Raw genomic sequence first — 20,111 nt, 5'->3', positions numbered from 1 at the left:
CAGCTGAAAGGAAGTATAGAAAGTCACGCCTCACTGCTGACATCGACACATATCACAACCTCTTGTTAACATTCTCCAAAACCATCACTAATGCCAAAGCTTCTTTCTTCCACCATAGGATCGAGGCCTCTGCCAAGAATCTTCGCAAACTGCATGCTACCATGTCCTCCCTCCTCACTCCCCCCCCACCCCCCCCTCCCTCATCTTTCTCTGCCGAAGACTTTGCGATCTTCTTTGAGGAAAAAGTGGAGAACATCCGCAGCTCCTTCTCCCAACCCCCACCCATTCCAAATGCTGAATCGAGAACCTCATCCTTCACTCTGTCATCTTTCTCTCCCATTACAGAAGCAGAGACCCTGACACTGGTAACGTCAAACCGTCCGACTACTTGCCAGCTGGACCAGCTACCCTCCCCACTCCTCCAGACCATAGCACCAGACATACTCCCATTCCTAACTGCAACCATCAACTCCTCACTCAACTCGGGGGTGGTCCCCACCTCCCTAAAACAAGCCAGAGTCACGCCGCTCATAAAAAAACCAACCCTGAACCCTACCGTCATAGGCAACTACCGTCCTGTCTCTCTTCTCTCCTTCCTTTCTAAAACACTTGAACGTGCTGTATCCAACCAACTTACTACTTATCTCTTACAGAATGACCTCCTAGACCCTAATCAGTCAGGCTTCAGGACTGGTCACTCCACAGAGACGGCCCTCATTGCGGTCACAGAGGCACTTCACTTAGCAAAAGCGAAAGGCCTCTCCTCTGTCCTGATTCTCCTAGATCTATCTGCAGCCTTCGACACAGTCAACCACCAGATCCTCCTTGCGGCCCTCGCAGGAATGGGAGTGGCTGGCTCTGCGCTGACATGGCTGTCATCATACCTCAATGACCGCTCCTACCAAGTGTCATGGAGAGGGACCCTGTCGGCCACCCGCCCCCTGCGGACGGGTGTCCCCCAGGGCTCGGTTTTAGGACCCCTTCTCTTCTCCCTCTACACTAAATCACTGGGTAACATTATCACGTCTCATGGCTTCTCCTACCATTGTTATGCCGACGATACTCAACTCTTCCTCTCCTTCCCTCCCTCAGATATCCACGTCTCTGTGCGGATCTCGGCCTGTCTGTCCGACATCTCAGCCTGGATGACATCCAACCACCTCAAACTGAACCTAAGCAAAACAGAATTGCTCCACCTGCCGGCCAAATCCTCCCCCCTAACCGACCTTTCAATCACAGTCGAGAATGCAGCTGTGACTGCGTCCCCGACCGCCAAGAACCTTGGTGTTGTCCTCGACGACCAGTTGAACTTCTCTGCTCACATCGCAGCGACGACCAGAACCTGCCGATTCCTCCTGAGCAACGTCAGAAGGATACGCCCCTTCCTGACAAAAGAAGCCACCCAACTCCTCGTCCAATCAACAGTCATCTCCCGCCTCGACTACTGCAATGCACTGCTCGCTGGCCTCCCGGCCACTGCCACTAAGCCTCTTCAACTCATTCAGAACGCAGCGGCCCGCCTGATCTCAAACCTACCGAAGTCGGCCCATGTCACCCCACTTCTTAGGGACCTGCACTGGCTCCCCATTGCTGCACGAATCCGCTTCAAGGCCCTCGACCTAGCATACCGTGCAGCAAAGGGAACCGCTCCCGCCTACCTCCGGTCAATGGTCTCTAACTACACACCCTCAAGACCCCTACGCTCTGCATCTTCTGGCCGCCTCAGACCTACTCCTATCCAAGCTCCGGGAGGGTCATCAAAGAGAAGTCGCCTATTCTCAGTCCTTGCCCCACAATGGTGGAATGAACTACCCACCCCAGTTAGGACAGCCGAATCACGTCCAATCTTTCGCCGTCGACTAAAGACGCACTTCTTCAACCATTATCTGAATTAAAAAAAAAAAAAAAAAAAAAAAAAAAAACTAACCCTAACTAACCGTACTGTCATGCACTTGTCCTAATAAACTAACCTACACTGTAGCACTCAACACTTTGATGAACATTGTTGCTCAGCTGATAGAGTTGTGCCCTTCCTGATGGCTTGTCGTACAGAACTTGTAAGTCGCTTTGGATAAAAGCGTCAGCTAAATGACTAAATGTAAATGTAAATGTAAATACAAAACAATGAATAAAAAAAATATATATATTACAGAGGTGTTCCATAGACTCACAGGAATTGTGTAAAAGTGCCCAAATAGTGAAAGAAATAGTAAAATAGTTCCCCTTTAAAAGGTCACTCGCAAATCATTTTATAACCTCATGATCATCGATTATTAACAGGAATGCAAGTCTGTCTGGGAAAGTCTGAGTGAGTGACCATTAAAGTAACGTGCCAACATTATGGGAAATGCATTTAGCGTCTTCTCCAGAGCCAGACAAGAAGATGGAGACTATGTTCCTCTCTGTGGGTTCAGTAGAAACTGGCTGCAAGCTAGTCTTGCTAAGCACAAATTAACGGAAGTGGATACGGATCACTTTTAAGCTAGGCTCGTGGTCTGACTCCGTATCCATAAAAATAAATGGCTGAAAAGAAAGGTCCTGGGTTCAAGTGCAGAGAGGAATTTATTTTGAATGCACAAGTGTGTGTGTTCCAATATGTGTCACCAATCTCACATGTGTGTGTTCACTGCATGGCAATGTAGCAATGTGGGCTACAAATAAAGACTTCTTCTTCTTCTTGTAGCTTATTAGGCTTAATGGCTCTTTCTTGTGGGCACGCCAGTACTTTGTGTGTGATATTTTCAAACAATCGTTAACTTCCTGTCTTGGAATTCGCTCCATCATCATCAGAGTGTGCCTTGGCACCAAAGTCAGTCCATTATCTGTATGCGCAGTATTCAGGAGTCAGAAAAGAGGAAGGGTGGAACCGGAAGTCAACAAAAGTGCACTCACTGAACATCATCTCCAGGCGCATGAGGCAGGCCACGAAGTTGTCGAAGTCGATGGTCATGTCCGACTCGGAGTACCGCGCCACCAGCATCTGGTAGATGGTGTTGTTCAGAGAGAAGCCTGTTGAAGAGCGATGGGCAAAGTCTCAGTTACCAGGCGACACAGACGTATTCATTTTATACTAGGGCTGACCGCGACTAGTCGAATAGTCGACTAATCGATCGAAAGGAGCCGTAGTCGACTGCCAACCATACCAGCGAGGCTAACTGCCTAAGAAAACGGGCACAGAGGCACTGAAAGAGGATTTCACCCGTCTAATGAACACACTAGACTAGACAAATATCAAGATGTAGCCATCAGTGGACCAATTGCATGCTTTCGCAGAGGACAAGAAGCCTTCAGTCGACTCCTTCAGACTTTAAACACCCCCCACACCCCAAATAGAATGGAATATTTTTTTTAAATAATAATAGTCGACTAAGTAGTAGGGTAGTCGACTATCAGCACATTTTGGCCAATCAAAGTAGACTATACAAATCCTTAGTCGAGGACAGGCCTATTTTATACTATTCATTGTATACTAATTGCTGTGGGGCGCTTTGGACTGTGGTCCATGTATGAAAAGTGCTATATAGATAAGAGTTATTCATATTTATTATTATTATATTGTAAAAGATTTATGCATTGAACTGTCTTAAGTCTCGACGACATTGAAAATGAGGGTGACCTAATTGTCTTTTCGAGAATAAATAAAGGTTTGAATGAATTTTATGAATATGAGGCGTGTTCTCAGACAGTATGAAGCAAGTATGGTTCAAATTCTTAAAACACAACGACACAGATGTGAAGACATTCATTGCACACGCATCCACAATGCACACACTCACTTTAAACATTCACCTTTAACAACACTTTTTTAACACCACACCATATTTTATCTATTTTATATATTTATTACTAAAACATTTGCACTACATCTCTACCTCATTGTGCATTTTGTTTGCATTTTGTACTTTAGTTTTGTATATTGCCATTTATATTGTATATTTTGTATAGTGTTTGGTCTTTATACTTTTATTTTACTGTATGAAGCACAATCTCAGGAGGCTCATACAGAACCAAGCATTTCACTGTAATGTACCTTACAGTATATGTGACAAATAAAAACAAAACTTGAAAACTTGAAAATAGATTAGATAGATAGATATTAGCCAAAAGTTCTGACATATTAGCAAAAAGTTCTGACATATTATCCAAAGCTCACCGGCATCCTTTAAGGCGATCCTCATCTCTGGGCTGCTCATGGTACCAGAGTTGTCAGTGTCATTCTTCTTGTAGATGGACTACAGACACAAATATCACCCAGTTAGTGTTCATTACGTAGAGACAAATATCACCCAGTTAGTGTTCATTACGTAGAGACAAATATCACCCAGTTAGTGTTCATTACGTAGAGACAAATATCACCCAGTTAGTGTTCATTACGTAGAGACAAATATCACCCAGTTAGTGTTCATTACGTAGAGACACATATCACCCAGTTAGTGTTCATTACGTAGAGACAAATATCACCCAGTTAGTGTTCATTACGTAGAGACAAATATCACCCAGTTAGTGTTCATTACGTAGAGACAAATATCACCCAGTTAGTGTTCATTACTACAGAGACAAATATCACCCAGTTAGTGTTCATTACTACAGAGACAAATATCACCCAGTTAGTGTTCATTACGTAGAGACACATATCACCCAGTTAGTGTTCATTACGTAGAGACAAATATCACCCAGTTAGTGTTCATTATGTAGAGACAAATATCACCCAGTTAGTGTTCATTATGTAGAGACAAATATCACCCAGTTAGTGTTCATTATGTAGAGACAAATATCACCCAGTTAGTGTTCATTACTACAGAGACAAATATCACCCAGTTAGTGTTCATTACTACAGAGACAAATATCACCCAGTTAGTGTTCATTACGTAGAGACAAATATCACCCAGTTAGTGTTCATTATGTAGAGACAAATATCACCCAGTTAGTGTTCATTACGTAGAGACAAATATCACCCAGTTAGTGTTCATTACTACAGAGACAAATATCACCCAGTTAGTGTTCATTACGTAGAGACACATATCACCCAGTTAGTGTTCATTACTACAGAGACAAATATCACCCAGTTAGTGTTCATTACTACAGAGACAAATATCACCCAGTTAGTGTTCATTACGTAGAGACACATATCACCCAGTTAGTGTTCATTACTACAGAGACAAATATCACCCAGTTAGTGTTCATTACTACAGAGACAAATATCACCCAGTTAGTGTTCATTACTACAGAGACAAATATCACCCAGTTAGTGTTCATTACTACAGAGACAAATATCACCCAGTTAGTGTTCATTACTACAGAGACAAATATCACCCAGTTAGTAGCGTTTTGGACATACAACGTTGGATGAATAAACACGATCAATATTTGGAATGGCAATCAGGAATTGGATTAATCTTTTTGCAGAACATCAGATGTGAGGTAAGGACTCTATGTTACCAATCTTGGGTTAATCAGATGTTTCTTTCGTAACGATCACGCATGTGTGTGTGTGTGTGTGTGTGCATGCGGTTGGCTGCGACCAAGGCACGGAGAAGCGATTTTTCAGCCCCGCTTCTGTATCGTGCATGAGGACACATATAATACCGATAATCTAGCGTTATTTTCAGAACGATTCATAAATCAAGCGACAAATGGTACGATTTCTAAGGAAATACATTGAAGCATGGTTTGCTCGAGTTTCTTGAGATTAGACAGAATCGCTCTGGAACTATATTCATATTCACCACGGTATAAAACGGAAATGTATGAAAAAAATTTCCGTTTTTTGCATGTTGACTGGAAGAAACTCACTGACAATCGACGTGTTTATTAGATCCATAGCTATAATATTTCATATAGTTTTAGCACTCGCAAAACACGGCATTCTCCCCATTGCATTACAGCGTTGGCGTTCTAACCAGAAGGTAAACAGCGCCCCCTTGGCGTCCATTGAGTTAAGAGCAAAGAAAATAGACAAATGATTTGATTTGAAATAATTTTAAATGGTTAGCACATTTTGCGGAACTTTTGTTGGATGTGACAATAACTGGACAAAAGCGTAGTTGTTTTTGACGAGGAAAGATTGTGATAATAGTTAATAATTGTGATAATACTACAATCTCCGACTGCTGCCAAATTGAAGATTGTATGGAACAAAGACATTACTCCACATTATCAGTCTCCACCGGTCACACCCTGGGTTTCCTGCTTGGTTTACTGAAACATTCCTGCATCCCGCCCAGGCATGCTGCACATTATTAGGCAATTTCCAAAAACATTGCAAATTTATTGTGATTTAAAGACAGAATCTGTAATGCTGTCAAACAGCGACCTCTAGGCAAACGATCCCCACTTAGTATTGCACTTTGTTTACATCCTTTGTTTTGGTCTGATGCGTGTGTGTGTGTGTGTGTGTGTGTGTGTGTGTGTGTGTGTGTGTGTGTGTGTGTGTGTGTGTGTGTGTGTGGGGGTTGAAGTTTAATAATGGTGAATTCCTCCAGACCGCTCTTGGCAGAGCCCCTCCCCCATCACTCAACTCACACACCAGACACAAAACTAAAGATGTCAACAAATACCAAGCGGGGCCATGTTTCCTCGAGGTCCCAGTTTGACAGCATTAGATTCTGCCTTTTATGTTGAATAACAGAGGAAATTAATTTTGATTGTCAAAATCATATTTTTTTTTTTTATTGATCTTTTTCCCCCTCCTTTCTTCCTCCGATTTTCTCCCATCCCAATGTTAGTCGTTATGCCAATTCCCAATCCCCTTCCTGGTCGCTGCGCACTTACCCCCCACAGTCGGTCTGGGAGAGTGGAGGCTATCACGTGCTTCCTCCGACACACGTCCAGCCAATCAACCGCTTCTTTTCACCTGGCAGCGCGGATTCTCACTGAGAGGGCGTAGCGTGTGGAAGGATCACACTATCCCACTTAGATCCTATCCGCGCTGAGCAGGCGCCCCGACCGAACTGTAGGAGTCGCTGTTTACAACGACCCGGACCCACCCCGCCAGCTTCTCCCACCCTCTAATACTGCCAATTGTAGCAGTGTGAACGGCCAGCCAAGCTGGTGACAACCCCGGGGCTGTGAGCTGGACTCGAACAGGCGAATCCAGCCGCTCCGGGGTTGGTGACGAACGCAATCTCCGTTACGCCACCTGACCGCCCTGTCAAAATCATTGTAATAAACAGACACATTTTAAATAATAATCAGAACACTCACCAGGTAGTTTTGCACCTTTTTCCAGAGAGTAGCAAACTCTCCGAGGCCTAGTTTTCCATTTCCACTGTCCTTCTATGAAGTTAAGGCTCATTTATTTACACATAATGTTATTTACAAGTATTCAAATGCTAACAATTGTGATAAGTGATATAAAAAAAAAAAAAAGTATTCAGGGTATAAAGATGTCACAACAACAACAAAAAATACTAACCTTACTGTCATCATGCACTTGTCCTAATAAACTAACCTACACTGTAGCACTCAACTCTTTGATGAACATTGTTACTCAGCTGATAGAGTTGTGCCCTTCCTGATGACTTGTTGTACAGAACGTGTGAGTCACTTTGGATAAAAGAGTCAGCTAAATGACAAAATGTAAAAATGTAAAATGTAAAATGTAACAATGTGTATGGAAATCAAACCCCATGATCTGTAAAACTGACTCCAAATAAATGTACGTATATAGGCCTACATATATAAATAATACTGTGAACTAATTACTTTGGTGTACAATTTTCAATTGCATTCAAATAGCCTAATCGATGACTGAATCGGTTCGGTCACATGTATATATACTCGTTACACTTGTTAAGCAATATTTAAAGATGAATTGAATGGAACGTCAAACTGGAATTCTTTTATGCATTGACATTTTTGCCAAAATAATTGGAATTGAATCGTTACACCCGTACTCAGGATCACTGTACAAACACATCCAGTGTGCCTCATGATGCTTGTGACCAAAAACAGATATGAAACACCATGATATGTTTTTGTAACTTGTACTGTGAGGTAGACCGGACCAAATGCCATCAAACACCAAAAAGTAAGGTTAATATAATTGTCCAATTGCGAACCATTGTCAGCATTTGTTCACCAAATGTCATTGTGACAATACTTGACAACATAGTTTGATGCCTAAAAAGTAGAGCAAAAAGATACGTCCATCAGGTTGACCATGATCCTGCAGGTCTCCATACTGAAGCCGTCGGTTTTGATGTCAGTTCCTTCAAACAAGAGACAAAGTTAGGTTTAAGGCTGAGACCACTTATCGATTTATCGATAACTGCGTGAAATGGATAAGTGGCATCACTTATCGATTTGTTTGCATGTGTAAAAACCTTTTTTTTAATACTTTATACTATACTAAAATACTAGGTATTGTGGCATGTTTTAGTTAAAACATCCCCATGTCTCAAGGCAGCAACAATAGTCCCGGTTCCCAAGAAACCTAAAGTCACCGGCCTGAACGACTACAGACCTGTGGCGCTCACCCCTATCGTCGCAAAATGCTTTGAGAGACTGGTCATGAAACACATCAAAGCCTCCATACCGCCATCATTAGACCACAACCAGTTTGCCTACCGGAAGAACAGGTCAACAGAGGATGCTATTGCCATTGTGTTGCACACTCTGCTTGAACATAGAGCACAGGCACACATATGGAAGACTCCTTTTAGTTGACTTTAGGTCAGCTTTCAATACTATTCTACCCAACAAGCTTCACAGTAAACTACACAAACTCGGACTGAACACCACACTATGTAATTGGATCTTGGACTTTCTTACAAATCGCACACAACATGTCAGGATTGGCAAGCACACATCCCCCACCCTGCCCATTAGCACCGGGGCCCCTCAGCGGTGTGTACTCAGCCCACTTCTCTACACTCTTTTCACCCACTACTGTTGCTCCTCCTCTCCATCTAACCTCATAGTTAATTTGCAGACGACACAACAGTACTTGGCCTCATCAAAGGAAACAATGAGACCTCATACAGGAGGGAGGTCGAGAGACTAGTGGAGTGGTGCAGTGATCACAACCTTGCTCTCAACCCCACGAAGACCAACTGGTGACCTCGGCCACTCTCCACTCCTCATTGGAAGTGAGGAGGTGGAGAGGGTTTCAAATTTTAAGTTTCTGGCCGTGACTATGTCTGATGACCTGTTCTGGGGGATCAACATTACCTCTGCTGTGGGGAAAGCACAGCAGCGCCTCTTCTATCTGCGGAAACTTAAATGGGCTAAACTCCCACAGGGACTGATGGCTAACTTCTACCACTGCGCAGTAGAGAGTGTGCTCACGTACGGACTACTGGTGTGGTTCTCCAGCTGCACCAGGGCAGAGAAGGAGGCCCTCCACAGAGTGGTCAAGGCTGCGAGGAGGATCACTGGAGCTAGCCTTCCAGATATCTCCACAGTCTTCACCTCCCGCTGCCTACGTCGTGTGAATAACATCCTACAGGACCAGTACCACCCAGCACACCGTCTTTTCCAACTGCTGCCCTCTGGTCGAAGGTATAGATCCATCCAGTCCGGAACCAGCAGACTGACCAACAGCCTCTATCCACGGGCTGTCAGGCTGCTCAACGATCAACTTGCCCCCTCACACCCCCCATCCCCAACCCCCGGTGACATAACTCCCACTTCTACATTACAACTGTGAACCGGACTTGCATTGCTGCACGATACACTATTCCATCCATTGCAAGCCAACGCCCCCCCCCCCCCCCCCCCCTCCATCCATTAACTCAACTGGACTGTCACTGTACTATTTATTTGCACTAGCACTATTTCACTTGGGAAATTGATATTATATTATTGATATTATTATTTTGTATATGCTATATTCAGTATGTTTGTATGCCAGTGGTGATGCTCTAAACTCTATTTCGTTGTACCAACAATGACAATAAAGATTCTATTCTATTCTATTTCATGTAAATTCAGTTGAATTGCAACTCTGCACAGTGCATTCAATATGCAGTGCACTCCTCCATCACATCCAGAGACCACAGACTATAACATGAGAAGGATCACTGTGGTCGTTTTGAATGGGGAAATCTGTAACACTAAAGATGGCGGCAACGACAAAGAATTGCTGCAAAATAAACATACATTTGTTGTTTAAATAATAATTTAAAAAATATATATTTTTTAATACTAATAAAAATATTGATATTTATCAATAATTCTGTCCCGATGTATCGATTCTTCCAAATCGATAAATCGTCTCAGCCTTAGTTAGGTTGAGCCAGTTTGGGCCTCCATACTTGCACACTCCTCACTCGTAAAAACGTACAATAAGGACAGACTCTGTAAAATGGCTACTTACGTTTGGAAACAATCTTGTTCAAAATAGTTTTCAACTCGACTGAAGAGATTTCCATATCCTGAAAGACATCACAGAAAAAAATAGTAAAGTAAATATTTATTTCAAAAGATTTTAAAAGATTTAGCATTTGCCAGAAACGCCTTGGGCCCCGGGCGGGTAGAACCTGTGGAGGTCCAGTGAACATGTTGCTATGAGCTACAACCTTGAGTTGGATTCAGCCTTCATTATGAAGCTCCCTATCACATAAGACTTCATTATGAAGCTCCCTGTCACATAAGACTTCATTATGAAGCTCCCTGTCACATAAGACTTCATTATGAAGCTCCCTGTCACATAAGACTTCATTATGAAGCTCCCTATCACATAAGACTTCATTATGAAGCTCCCTGTCACATAAGACTTCATTATGAAGCTCCCTGTCACATAAGACTTCATTATGAAGCTCCCTGTCACATAAGACTTCATTCTGAAGCTCCCTATCACATAATACTTCAATATGAAGCTCCCTATCCCATACGACTTCATTCTGAAGCTCCCTATCACATAATACTTCATTATGAAGCTCCCTATCACATAATACTTCATTATGAAGCTCCCTATCACATAATACTTCATTATGAAGCTCCCTATCACATAAGACTTCATTATGAAGCTCCCTGTCACATAAGACTTCATTATGAAGCTCCCTGTCACATAAGACTTCATTCTGAAGCTCCCTATCACATAATACTTCATTATGAAGCTCCCTATCCCATAAGACTTCATTCTGAAGCTCCCTATCACATACGACTTCATTCTGAAGCTCCCTATCACATAATACTTCATTATGAAGCTCCCTATCACACAATACTTCATTATGAAGCTCCCTATCACATAATACTTCATTATGCAGCTCCCTATCACATAATACTTCATTCTGAAGCTCCCTATCCCATAATACTTCATTATGATGCTCCCTATCACATAAGACTTCATTCTGAAGCTCCCTATCACATAAGACTTCATTATGAAGCTCCCTATCACATAAGACTTCATTATGAAGCTCCCTATCCCATAATACTTCATTATGATGCTCCCTATCCCATAAGACTTCATTCTGAAGCTCCCTGTCACATAAGACTTCATTCTGAAGCTCCCTGTCACATAAGACTTCATTCTGAAGCTCCCTATCACATAAGACTTCATTATGAAGCTCCCTATCACATAAGACTTCATTATGAAGCTCCCTATCACATAATACTTCATTATGAAGCTCCCTATCACATAATACTTCATTATGAAGCTCCCTATCACATAAGACTACATTCTGAAGCTCCCTATCACATAAGACTTCATTATGAAGCTCCCTATCACATAAGACTTCATTCTGAAGCTCCCTATCACATAATACTTCATCTGAGGGGAGCTCCAGTAGCTCACCACGTACCGCGAGCGCTATTTCAGCGCCGTGGACAACCGTGCTCGTCACGGATCTGGGGCTTAGTGAGTTCGAATCCCGACTGCAGCCGTGCCTTTCCCAGAGTGTCTTCCCCCCCATCTGAACCCTTTCAGCCTGTTTCTGTCGGTCATCCTTGACCAGTATAAATGTGATAAACACATAAAAGAGCCAGGGGAATGGCCAAAGTTTAAAAAAAATAAAATACTTCATCTGAAGCTCCCTATCACATAATACTTCATTCTGAAGCTCCCTATCCCATAATACTTCATTCTGAAGCTCCCTATCCCATAAGACTTCATTCTGAAGCTCCCTATCACATAAGACTTCATTCTGAAGCTCCCTATAACATAAGACTTCATCTGAAGCTCCCTATCACATAAGACTTCATTATGATGCTCCCTATCACATAATACTTCATTATGAAGCTCCCTATCCCATAAGACTTCATTCTGAAGCTCCCTATCACATAATACTTCATTATGAAGCTCCCTATCACATAATACTTCATTATGAAGCTCCCTATCACATAAGACTTCATTATGAAGCTCCCTATCACATAATACTTCATTATGAAGCTCCCTATCACATAAGACTTCATTCTGAAGCTCCCTATCCCATAAGACTTCATTATGAAGCTCCCTATCACATAAGACTTCATTCTGAAGCTCCCTATCCCATAAGACTTCATTATGAAGCTCCCTATCACATAATACTTCATTATGAAGCTCCCTATCACATAAGACTTCATTCTGAAGCTCCCTATCCCATAAGACTTCATTATGAAGCTCCCTATCACATAAGACTTCATTATGATGCTCCCTATCACATAAGACTTCATTCTGAAGCTCCCTATCCCATAAGACTTCATTATGAAGCTCCCTATCCCATAAGACTTCATTATGAAGCTCCCTATCCCATAATACTTCATTCTGAAGCTCCCTATCCCATAAGACTTCATTATGATGCTCCCTATCACATAAGACTTCATTCTGAAGCTCCCTATCCCATAAGACTTGCACAAAAACATGTAATGATTAGCTGTCAGAGAGCTATACAACACATAGGCCCTCAGACATCAGACTTCCACTTTGGGAAAAAGTGTTTGATAATGAGACGTCGTCCAACTCTCTGTGTAGGAGTGTGAATAGGCCCTTTTCACATCAGACGTTTTGACTTGTCATAGATTAGATACTGTAGGTAAACACAGGTGTAACCATAGATACACAGTAGAATAATGAATAGATAGTTCATTAGTCATTATTCTATACCTTACCCATCTATGAAAAGACAAAACGTCTGATGTGAAAAGGGCCTATTCACGCTCCTACACAGAGAGTTGGACAAACGTCTCATTGTCACTTCTGCACAAAGTGGAGAAGTTAACTAACAACAGCTAAACTAATAGTCAGTTGTTAATAACTAATACTAACTATTCTCATATTATTTTCACTTATTCAGTACAATTGAAAATCACGTTTTCTGATCCGATAGAATTTTTTAACAAAAAGGTATATTGATGTAAAATTGCCCAAAATGTTAGAAGTGTTGTTGTTGTGAAATTGATGACTAAAGCCCTTTGATCTCAATCCCACTCGATATCAACAGAATCAGGCCATTTCAGATATCCAATTTGCTTCCCTGAAGAGATTGCATAATCTACTCAGGTCACCTGACTGGCCCATCAGTCAGTCTGACAGTTTTCAGTAGTTGCTAAGGATATCAGCTAGCTAATCCTCAAACAAATAATGAAACTAGCTCGCCACTATTTAGTTAACTTTAGTGACACGTCCTTTATGTCCCATAGCAACAGATCACACTGGTTAGATGAATGTGTTTACATTTCAAAGCTTTATGTATTCTGACACACCCCTACAGCTGTCTACGCCTGTAAACACCTGTCTACGTCTGTACAGCCTGCTAAACACCTCTGTCTCTACGCCTGTACATCACAGCCTGCTAAACACCTCTGTCTCTACGCCTGTACATCACAGCCTGCTAAACACCTCTGTCTCTACGCCTGTACATCACAGCCTGCTAAACACCTCTGTCTCTACGCCTGTACATCACAGCCTGCTAAACACCTCTGTCTCTACGCCTGTACATCACAGCCTGCTAAACACCTCTGTCTCTACGCCTGTACATCACAGCCTGCTAAACACCTCTGTCTCTACGCCTGTACATCACAGCCTGCTAAACACCTCTGTCTCTACGCCTGTACATCACAGCCTGCTAAACACCTCTGCCTCTACACCTGTACATCACAGTCTGCTAAACATCTCTACGCCTGTACGTCACAGCCTGCTAAACTCCTCTGCCTCTACACCTGTACATCACAGTCTGCTAAACATCTCTACGCCTGTATGTCACAGCCTGCTAAACTCCTCTGTCTCTACACCTGTACATCACAGTCTGCTAAACATCTCTACGTCTGTACGTCACAGCCTGCTAAACACCTCTGCCCAATAGAACCTAGATTTGTACCAAATCTGGACATCCGTGACCAAAATATTTTGAAAGAAAATGCGACTATACATTTGATTTGGGTGCATACAGAGTATCACTAATAATAACCAAAAGTTAAGCTTGTCTGAACATTTATGAATTATGCCGTGATGTAGTGATGATCAGAAAGGCGTTTCCGTAGACACTGTGAATAAACAACAGACGCTGTGACATTTTATTATTTAACTTTTTTTTTTAAACTCATTTTCGGTTCTTATTTATAAAAGAGACAAAATAATTTATATAATATTATTTATTCAATATGTTAAGGGGAAATAATATAGGTAGTGTCGAGGAATCCCTTCTGGTTGCCCATACATTTGAGGGGGAAGAAACTGTACATTGGAGGGGGTTGGGTGGGGGGTGGGGGGGTTTGGACATTTACCGGGGGCCAGTTTCGAATTGCAGCCTTTGCTGCAAAGGTGCTCTTTGAGAGCGGTTTAACTGGCTCAGTGTGTCCCAGGTGCCCCCCCCCCCCCCCCACCTCCCCGCCCCCTCCCCCACCACAGGTGAGGACGCACGGCAACAGCTGTGTTTGTTTACTCACGTCTCCAGCCAGCTTGGTGAACAGTCCTCTGAACCCTGCGTCCACATCCTCGTCAGACACCGTCTCCTGCACACAGAAACAACAACACGTCCCATCAGCTGCCTGCCGGTATACAGTAGCCCGTTTCTAACATACCTTCTATCTCAAAGTGAAACATAGAACCATACTGTAAGGGCCAAAATGGCTCAAATGTGTAATGGATTTATGTGACCATGGGGTGGCGCTTCTGTTTATAAGCGCCAGGTACACTGGGTGAAGTTAGGAGTTTGACCCAGGAAAGCGCAATGGGTTTTGACCGCAGGTCGTAGGTCACAGGTAGCAGGTTACGGCTGTTTGAACACGCCGCAGGGCGAAATGTTTGTAGGCAATTAGTTATTGTATTAATTATTATTTGATCAGTTTAAGGAGCAAAACCCAAGATATCCTGTTTGCACGGTGAAGCAAATAAATATAATTTTCCAAGAAGAGCTGCCTGCGTTGTATCATTGGGACGGTTTGGTATCAGATCAGACAAATAGAACGGCGCGTCAGCCAGGTCCATCTACGGGATCACATTTCTCAGTAGCTCCGTATTAGACGGGAGCTTCTTTAATACATAACATGCCTCATTGATCACCATGATCTTAAAATGTATATTATTATTATTAAGTTCTTTTAACCTGTTAACACATTGGGGACGGGCCACATATATATCCGTGTTTCGAATCCATGCGTTGTGAACAGAATCACGGACATATCCGTGGGAAGTTGTTATTGCTTTTATTCCATTTTAACACTTTCTCTGCCAGAGACGCCTAAACTCGTCATTCCCCGCCATGCTAATTCTGCCAATGACGCCGTAACACGTCATTGAGATCAATATTTCAAAAATCTGTGATCGCAATCATATTTCTCCCCCGGAGACTTGAGATCTACTGTTGATCCCCTCTCAACTCTCCAACGGTTCAAGAGCGCCATCTGGTGGCCGATCGGCGGATCGCCCAAACCGGAAACCGGAAACAGAAGCTGGTGCTCATTCCAATTCGGTCCGATCACTCGCTAATAGTCCCGGGACTCGAGCTAGACACAATGGATAGCAATCCGTTACCAATAACTCGATAAACAACATGATTTGGACGTATATACTATTATACAACCTGGAGATGGATCGCATATTTCAACATCCCATAATAGGAATATTTCTGCTCCACGCTCATCGCCCAACGCTACAAGGAAGCTACGGTAAGATTCAGCGTTTTTTTTTAACATGTTCGATACTAACTGCTCTAATGATCACCCACACTAGATGAATCATTAACGTTGGCCACGGAATTATAAACGACCCCCCCCCATCCGGTCAACATCAGATGATAAGTAGTAACTTCTAGAAGCACGTCCATTTGAAATTTTTTATCTCGCGCAGATCGCTATCGGCATGTAACTCGAGAACCGACAGGCAACAAATAGGGCTTTAATATATATATATATTGTATTAAAATAAATGCACACCCGAGGTCGGCAAAGTGGCGCGTCGCTTTGTGTTAAGAGGTTAATGTTGTGTTTCTTTTTCAAATGTAGCCAAGAGTAAAGACCTTAAAGTGTATATTTTCATTTTTACCAATGTTTTTAAGATTTACCGAAAATAAGAATTTATCGGAAAAATGCTAATTATATCTCTTTTATCGTAAAACCGCAAGGAAATTACTAAATCCAGATTTAACATTGCCATTGGAAAGAGGAGCCTTTTCCCTATACATAGAAGTATGATTTGGCCATAATAAGGTCAAGTTCAAGGTCAAATATGAATTTATAATTAATTTAAAATCAAAAAGATTTTTTTTATAATTTTATTTATTTACATTTTAATTTTTTTATTCAACAAACATGACCATGTTCATGTCTTAAACTCATACTGAGGCCTTAGTTTTGGTTTTAAATTTCATATCATCATTAATTTATTTATTGTCACACAGAGCAGAAGAATTTTACCAAAACAAACCAATAGTAACCAGCTGCAGAACGGCAGAACGGCAGACCAGCCACACTCTCAGACCCAAACGCATTTCCTTTGATTTAATTATACATCAAATGATTTATGTCAAGGATTGCAATGCCTCACTTGAATGAAGTTAACTTTTCACCTGGATAACGTCAACATTCAGGGTGAATGTAATGTGAGAAATTGGGAAAAAAATTTAATAAATATTTTTTTAATTTGGGTCTGATGTGTGGCTGGTCTGCCGTTCTGCAGCTGGATACTATTGGTTTGTTTTGGCAAAATTCTTCTGCTCTGTGTGAAAATAAATAAATAAATGATGATATGCAATTTAAACCCAAAACTAAGGCCTCAGTATGAGTTTAAGACGTGAACATGGTCATGTTTGTTGAAAAAAATTATAATAATAATAATAATAAAAAAAAAGAATTGCCGATCCCGATCTTCGGAAAATCACGTGATCGGCCCCGATCCCTATTACGTGATCGGATCGGGACATCCCTAGTACTTACATCATCTAACTATAGTACTTACATCATCTAACTATAGTACTTACATCATCTAACTATAGTACTTACATCATCTAACTCCGCCTCAACAGGGTCGTCACAGGGCCTAGGAAAAGAAAAGAACAAGAGATATTACAACATGTTACCTTCCAAAATATATTATTTGAGAAGTAATTTGTATATATCAAAAGCTTTACATGTGGAGCTAGTGATATATCGTTCATAATGTTACATTCCAAAATGTATATTTGAGAAAATAATTTATATTATATAAACACACACACACACACACACACACACACGCAGACCCACAAACACATACATGCACATGCAGACCCATAAACGCACACACACATGCAGACCCATAAACACACACACACATGCAGACCCATAAACGCATACAGGCACACGCACACAAAATCATCGTTTGACGTTTGATCCTTTGACCAATATGATTAGGGTTGGGCATCGTTTGGATTTGAACGATTCCGATTCTCCATATCGATTCCTGTTCTGAACGATTCTCGATTCCGATTCTTTGAGGTGCAGGTCAAAACAGGTCACAGCTTATTTCGCAGGAGAATTTTACTTTTTTTGAAAAATCTTTAATTTGTTTTTATACTATTCACATTGTCAGTTGACTTGATACAGTTTCATTTGGTTGCTGCACTGTAACTAGGGTATTAATTAACAAAGTTAAAAAGAAATTAGGATTAGAAGTTAGAAGTTAGGAACCGGTTCCTATTAGAACCGCTTTTCGGTGCCCAACCCTAAATATGATGGAGGATATTTACAGCGTCTCGGTCTGCTTCTCGGAGAAGACGCGGATGCAGAAGTCCCCGTTCAGGTGCGGCTCGAAGGTGGAGGGCACGATGAGGTACTCCCCGGGGGGCATCTTGAAGCGCGTGCTGACCTCGCGCAGGTTGATGAAGGTCTCCGACTTGGCCTTCTGACCGTGGGTCAGGAAGTAGTTCTTATCTAGGTGGACATCCCTCTGGCCGTGGAACTGAAGCAGCCAATCAGAAGGGTCGTTATTAGGGATGTCCGATATTATCGGCCTACAGTGCAGGGGGACATTTAGACAGTGCAGGGGGACATTTAGACAGTGCAGGGGGACATTTAGACAGTGCAGGGGGACATTTAGACAGTGCAGGGGATATTTAGACAGTGCAGGGGGACATTTAAACAGTGCAGGGGGACATTTAAACAGTGCAGGGGGACATTTAAACATTTAAACAGTGCAGGGGACATTTAGACAGTGCAGGGGACATTTAAACAGTGCAGGGGGACATTTAGACAGTGCAGGGGATATTTAAACAGTGCAGGGGGACATTTAAACAGTGCAGGGGGACATTTAAACAGTGCAGGGGGACATTTAAACAGTGCAGGGGACATTTAGACAGTGCAGGGGACATTTAAACAGTGCAGGGGGACATTTAAACAGTGCAGGGGATATTTAGACAGTGCAGGGGACATTTAAACAGTGCAGGGGATATTTAGACAGTGCAGGGGACATTTAGACAGTGCAGGGGGACATTTAGACAGTGCAGGGGGACATTTAGACAGTGCAGGGGACATTTAAACAGTGCAGGGGATATTTAGACAGTGCAGGGGGATATTTAGACAGTGCAGGGGACATTTAGACAGTGCAGGGGACATTTAAACGGTGCAGGGGGACATTTAAACAGTGCAGGGGGACATTTAAACAGTGCAGGGGATATTTAAACAGTGCAGGGGGACATTTAAACAGTGCAGGGGGACATTTAAACAGTGCAGGGGATATTTAAACAGTGCAGGGGATATTTAAACAGTGCAGGGGGACATTTAAACAGTGCAGGGGGACATTTAAACAGTGCAGGGGGACATTTAGACAGTGCAGGGGGACATTTAGACAGTGCAGGGGGACATTTAAACAGTGGAGGGGGACATTTAAACAGTGCAGGGGGACATTTAAACAGTGCAGGGGGACATTTAAAGTGCAGGGGGACATTTAAACAGTGCAGGGGGACATTTAGACAGTGCAGGGGGACATTTAGACAGTGCAGGGGGACATTTAGACAGTGCAGGGGACATTTAAACAGTGCAGGGGGACATTTAAACAGTGCAGGGGGACATTTAAACAGTGCAGGGGGACATTTAAACAGTGCAGGGGGACATTTAAACAGTGCAGGGGGACATTTAGACAGTGCAGGGGACATTTAAACAGTGCAGGGGGACATTTAAACAGTGCAGGGGACATTTAAACAGTGCAGGGGGACATTTAGACAGTGCAGGGGACATTTAGACAGTGCAGGGGACATTTAAACAGTGCAGGGGGACATTTAAACAGTGCAGGGGGACATTTAAACAGTGCAGGGGGACATTTAAACAGTGCAGGGGGACATTTAAACAGTGCAGGGGGACATTTAAACAGTGCAGGGGGACATTTAGACAGTGCAGGGGGACATTTAAACAGTGCAGGGGACATTTAAACAGTGCAGGGGGACATTTAAACAGTGCAGGGGGACATTTAAACAGTGCAGGGGGACATTTAGACAGTGCAGGGGACATTTAGACAGTGCAGGGGGACATTTAAACAGTGCAGGGGGACATTTAGACAGTGCAGGGGGACATTTAGACAGTGCAGGGGGACATTTAACCAGTGCAGGGGACATTTAGACAGTGCAGGGGACATTTAGACAGTGCAGGGGACATTTAGACAGTGCAGGGGGACATTTAAACAGTGCAGGGGGACATTTAGACAGTGCAGGGGGACATTTAAACAGTGCAGGGGGACATTTAGACAGTGCAGGGGACATTTAGACAGTGCAGGGGGGGGGGGG

The 20,111-nt window shown here is 42.7% G+C and overlaps 1 protein-coding gene across 1 annotated transcript in view; it reads right to left on the bottom strand.

Moving 5' to 3' along the window:
- Positions 1 to 20,111, bottom strand: part of capn2b (calpain 2, (m/II) large subunit b) — a 67,455-nt gene that overhangs the window by 7,707 nt on the left and 39,637 nt on the right. Inside the window, exons 12-19 of the mRNA XM_084318905.1 lie at positions 18,084 to 18,295; positions 17,359 to 17,395; positions 14,806 to 14,871; positions 10,319 to 10,376; positions 8,146 to 8,210; positions 7,204 to 7,272; positions 4,154 to 4,232; positions 2,893 to 3,009 (exon numbers count right to left, since the gene is read on the bottom strand). Coding sequence (XP_084175031.1) covers positions 2,893 to 3,009; positions 4,154 to 4,232; positions 7,204 to 7,272; positions 8,146 to 8,210; positions 10,319 to 10,376; positions 14,806 to 14,871; positions 17,359 to 17,395; positions 18,084 to 18,295 — 703 coding nt within the window. The remainder of the gene's footprint in view (positions 1 to 2,892; positions 3,010 to 4,153; positions 4,233 to 7,203; positions 7,273 to 8,145; positions 8,211 to 10,318; positions 10,377 to 14,805; positions 14,872 to 17,358; positions 17,396 to 18,083; positions 18,296 to 20,111) is intronic.

This window comes from Notolepis coatsorum, assembly GCF_963971535.1.
Source record: "Notolepis coatsorum genome assembly, chromosome: 7".
NCBI lineage: Eukaryota > Metazoa > Chordata > Actinopteri > Aulopiformes > Paralepididae > Notolepis > Notolepis coatsorum.
Note: the sequence above shows the minus strand (reverse complement) of the source record. Positions and strands in the feature narration are given on the sequence as shown.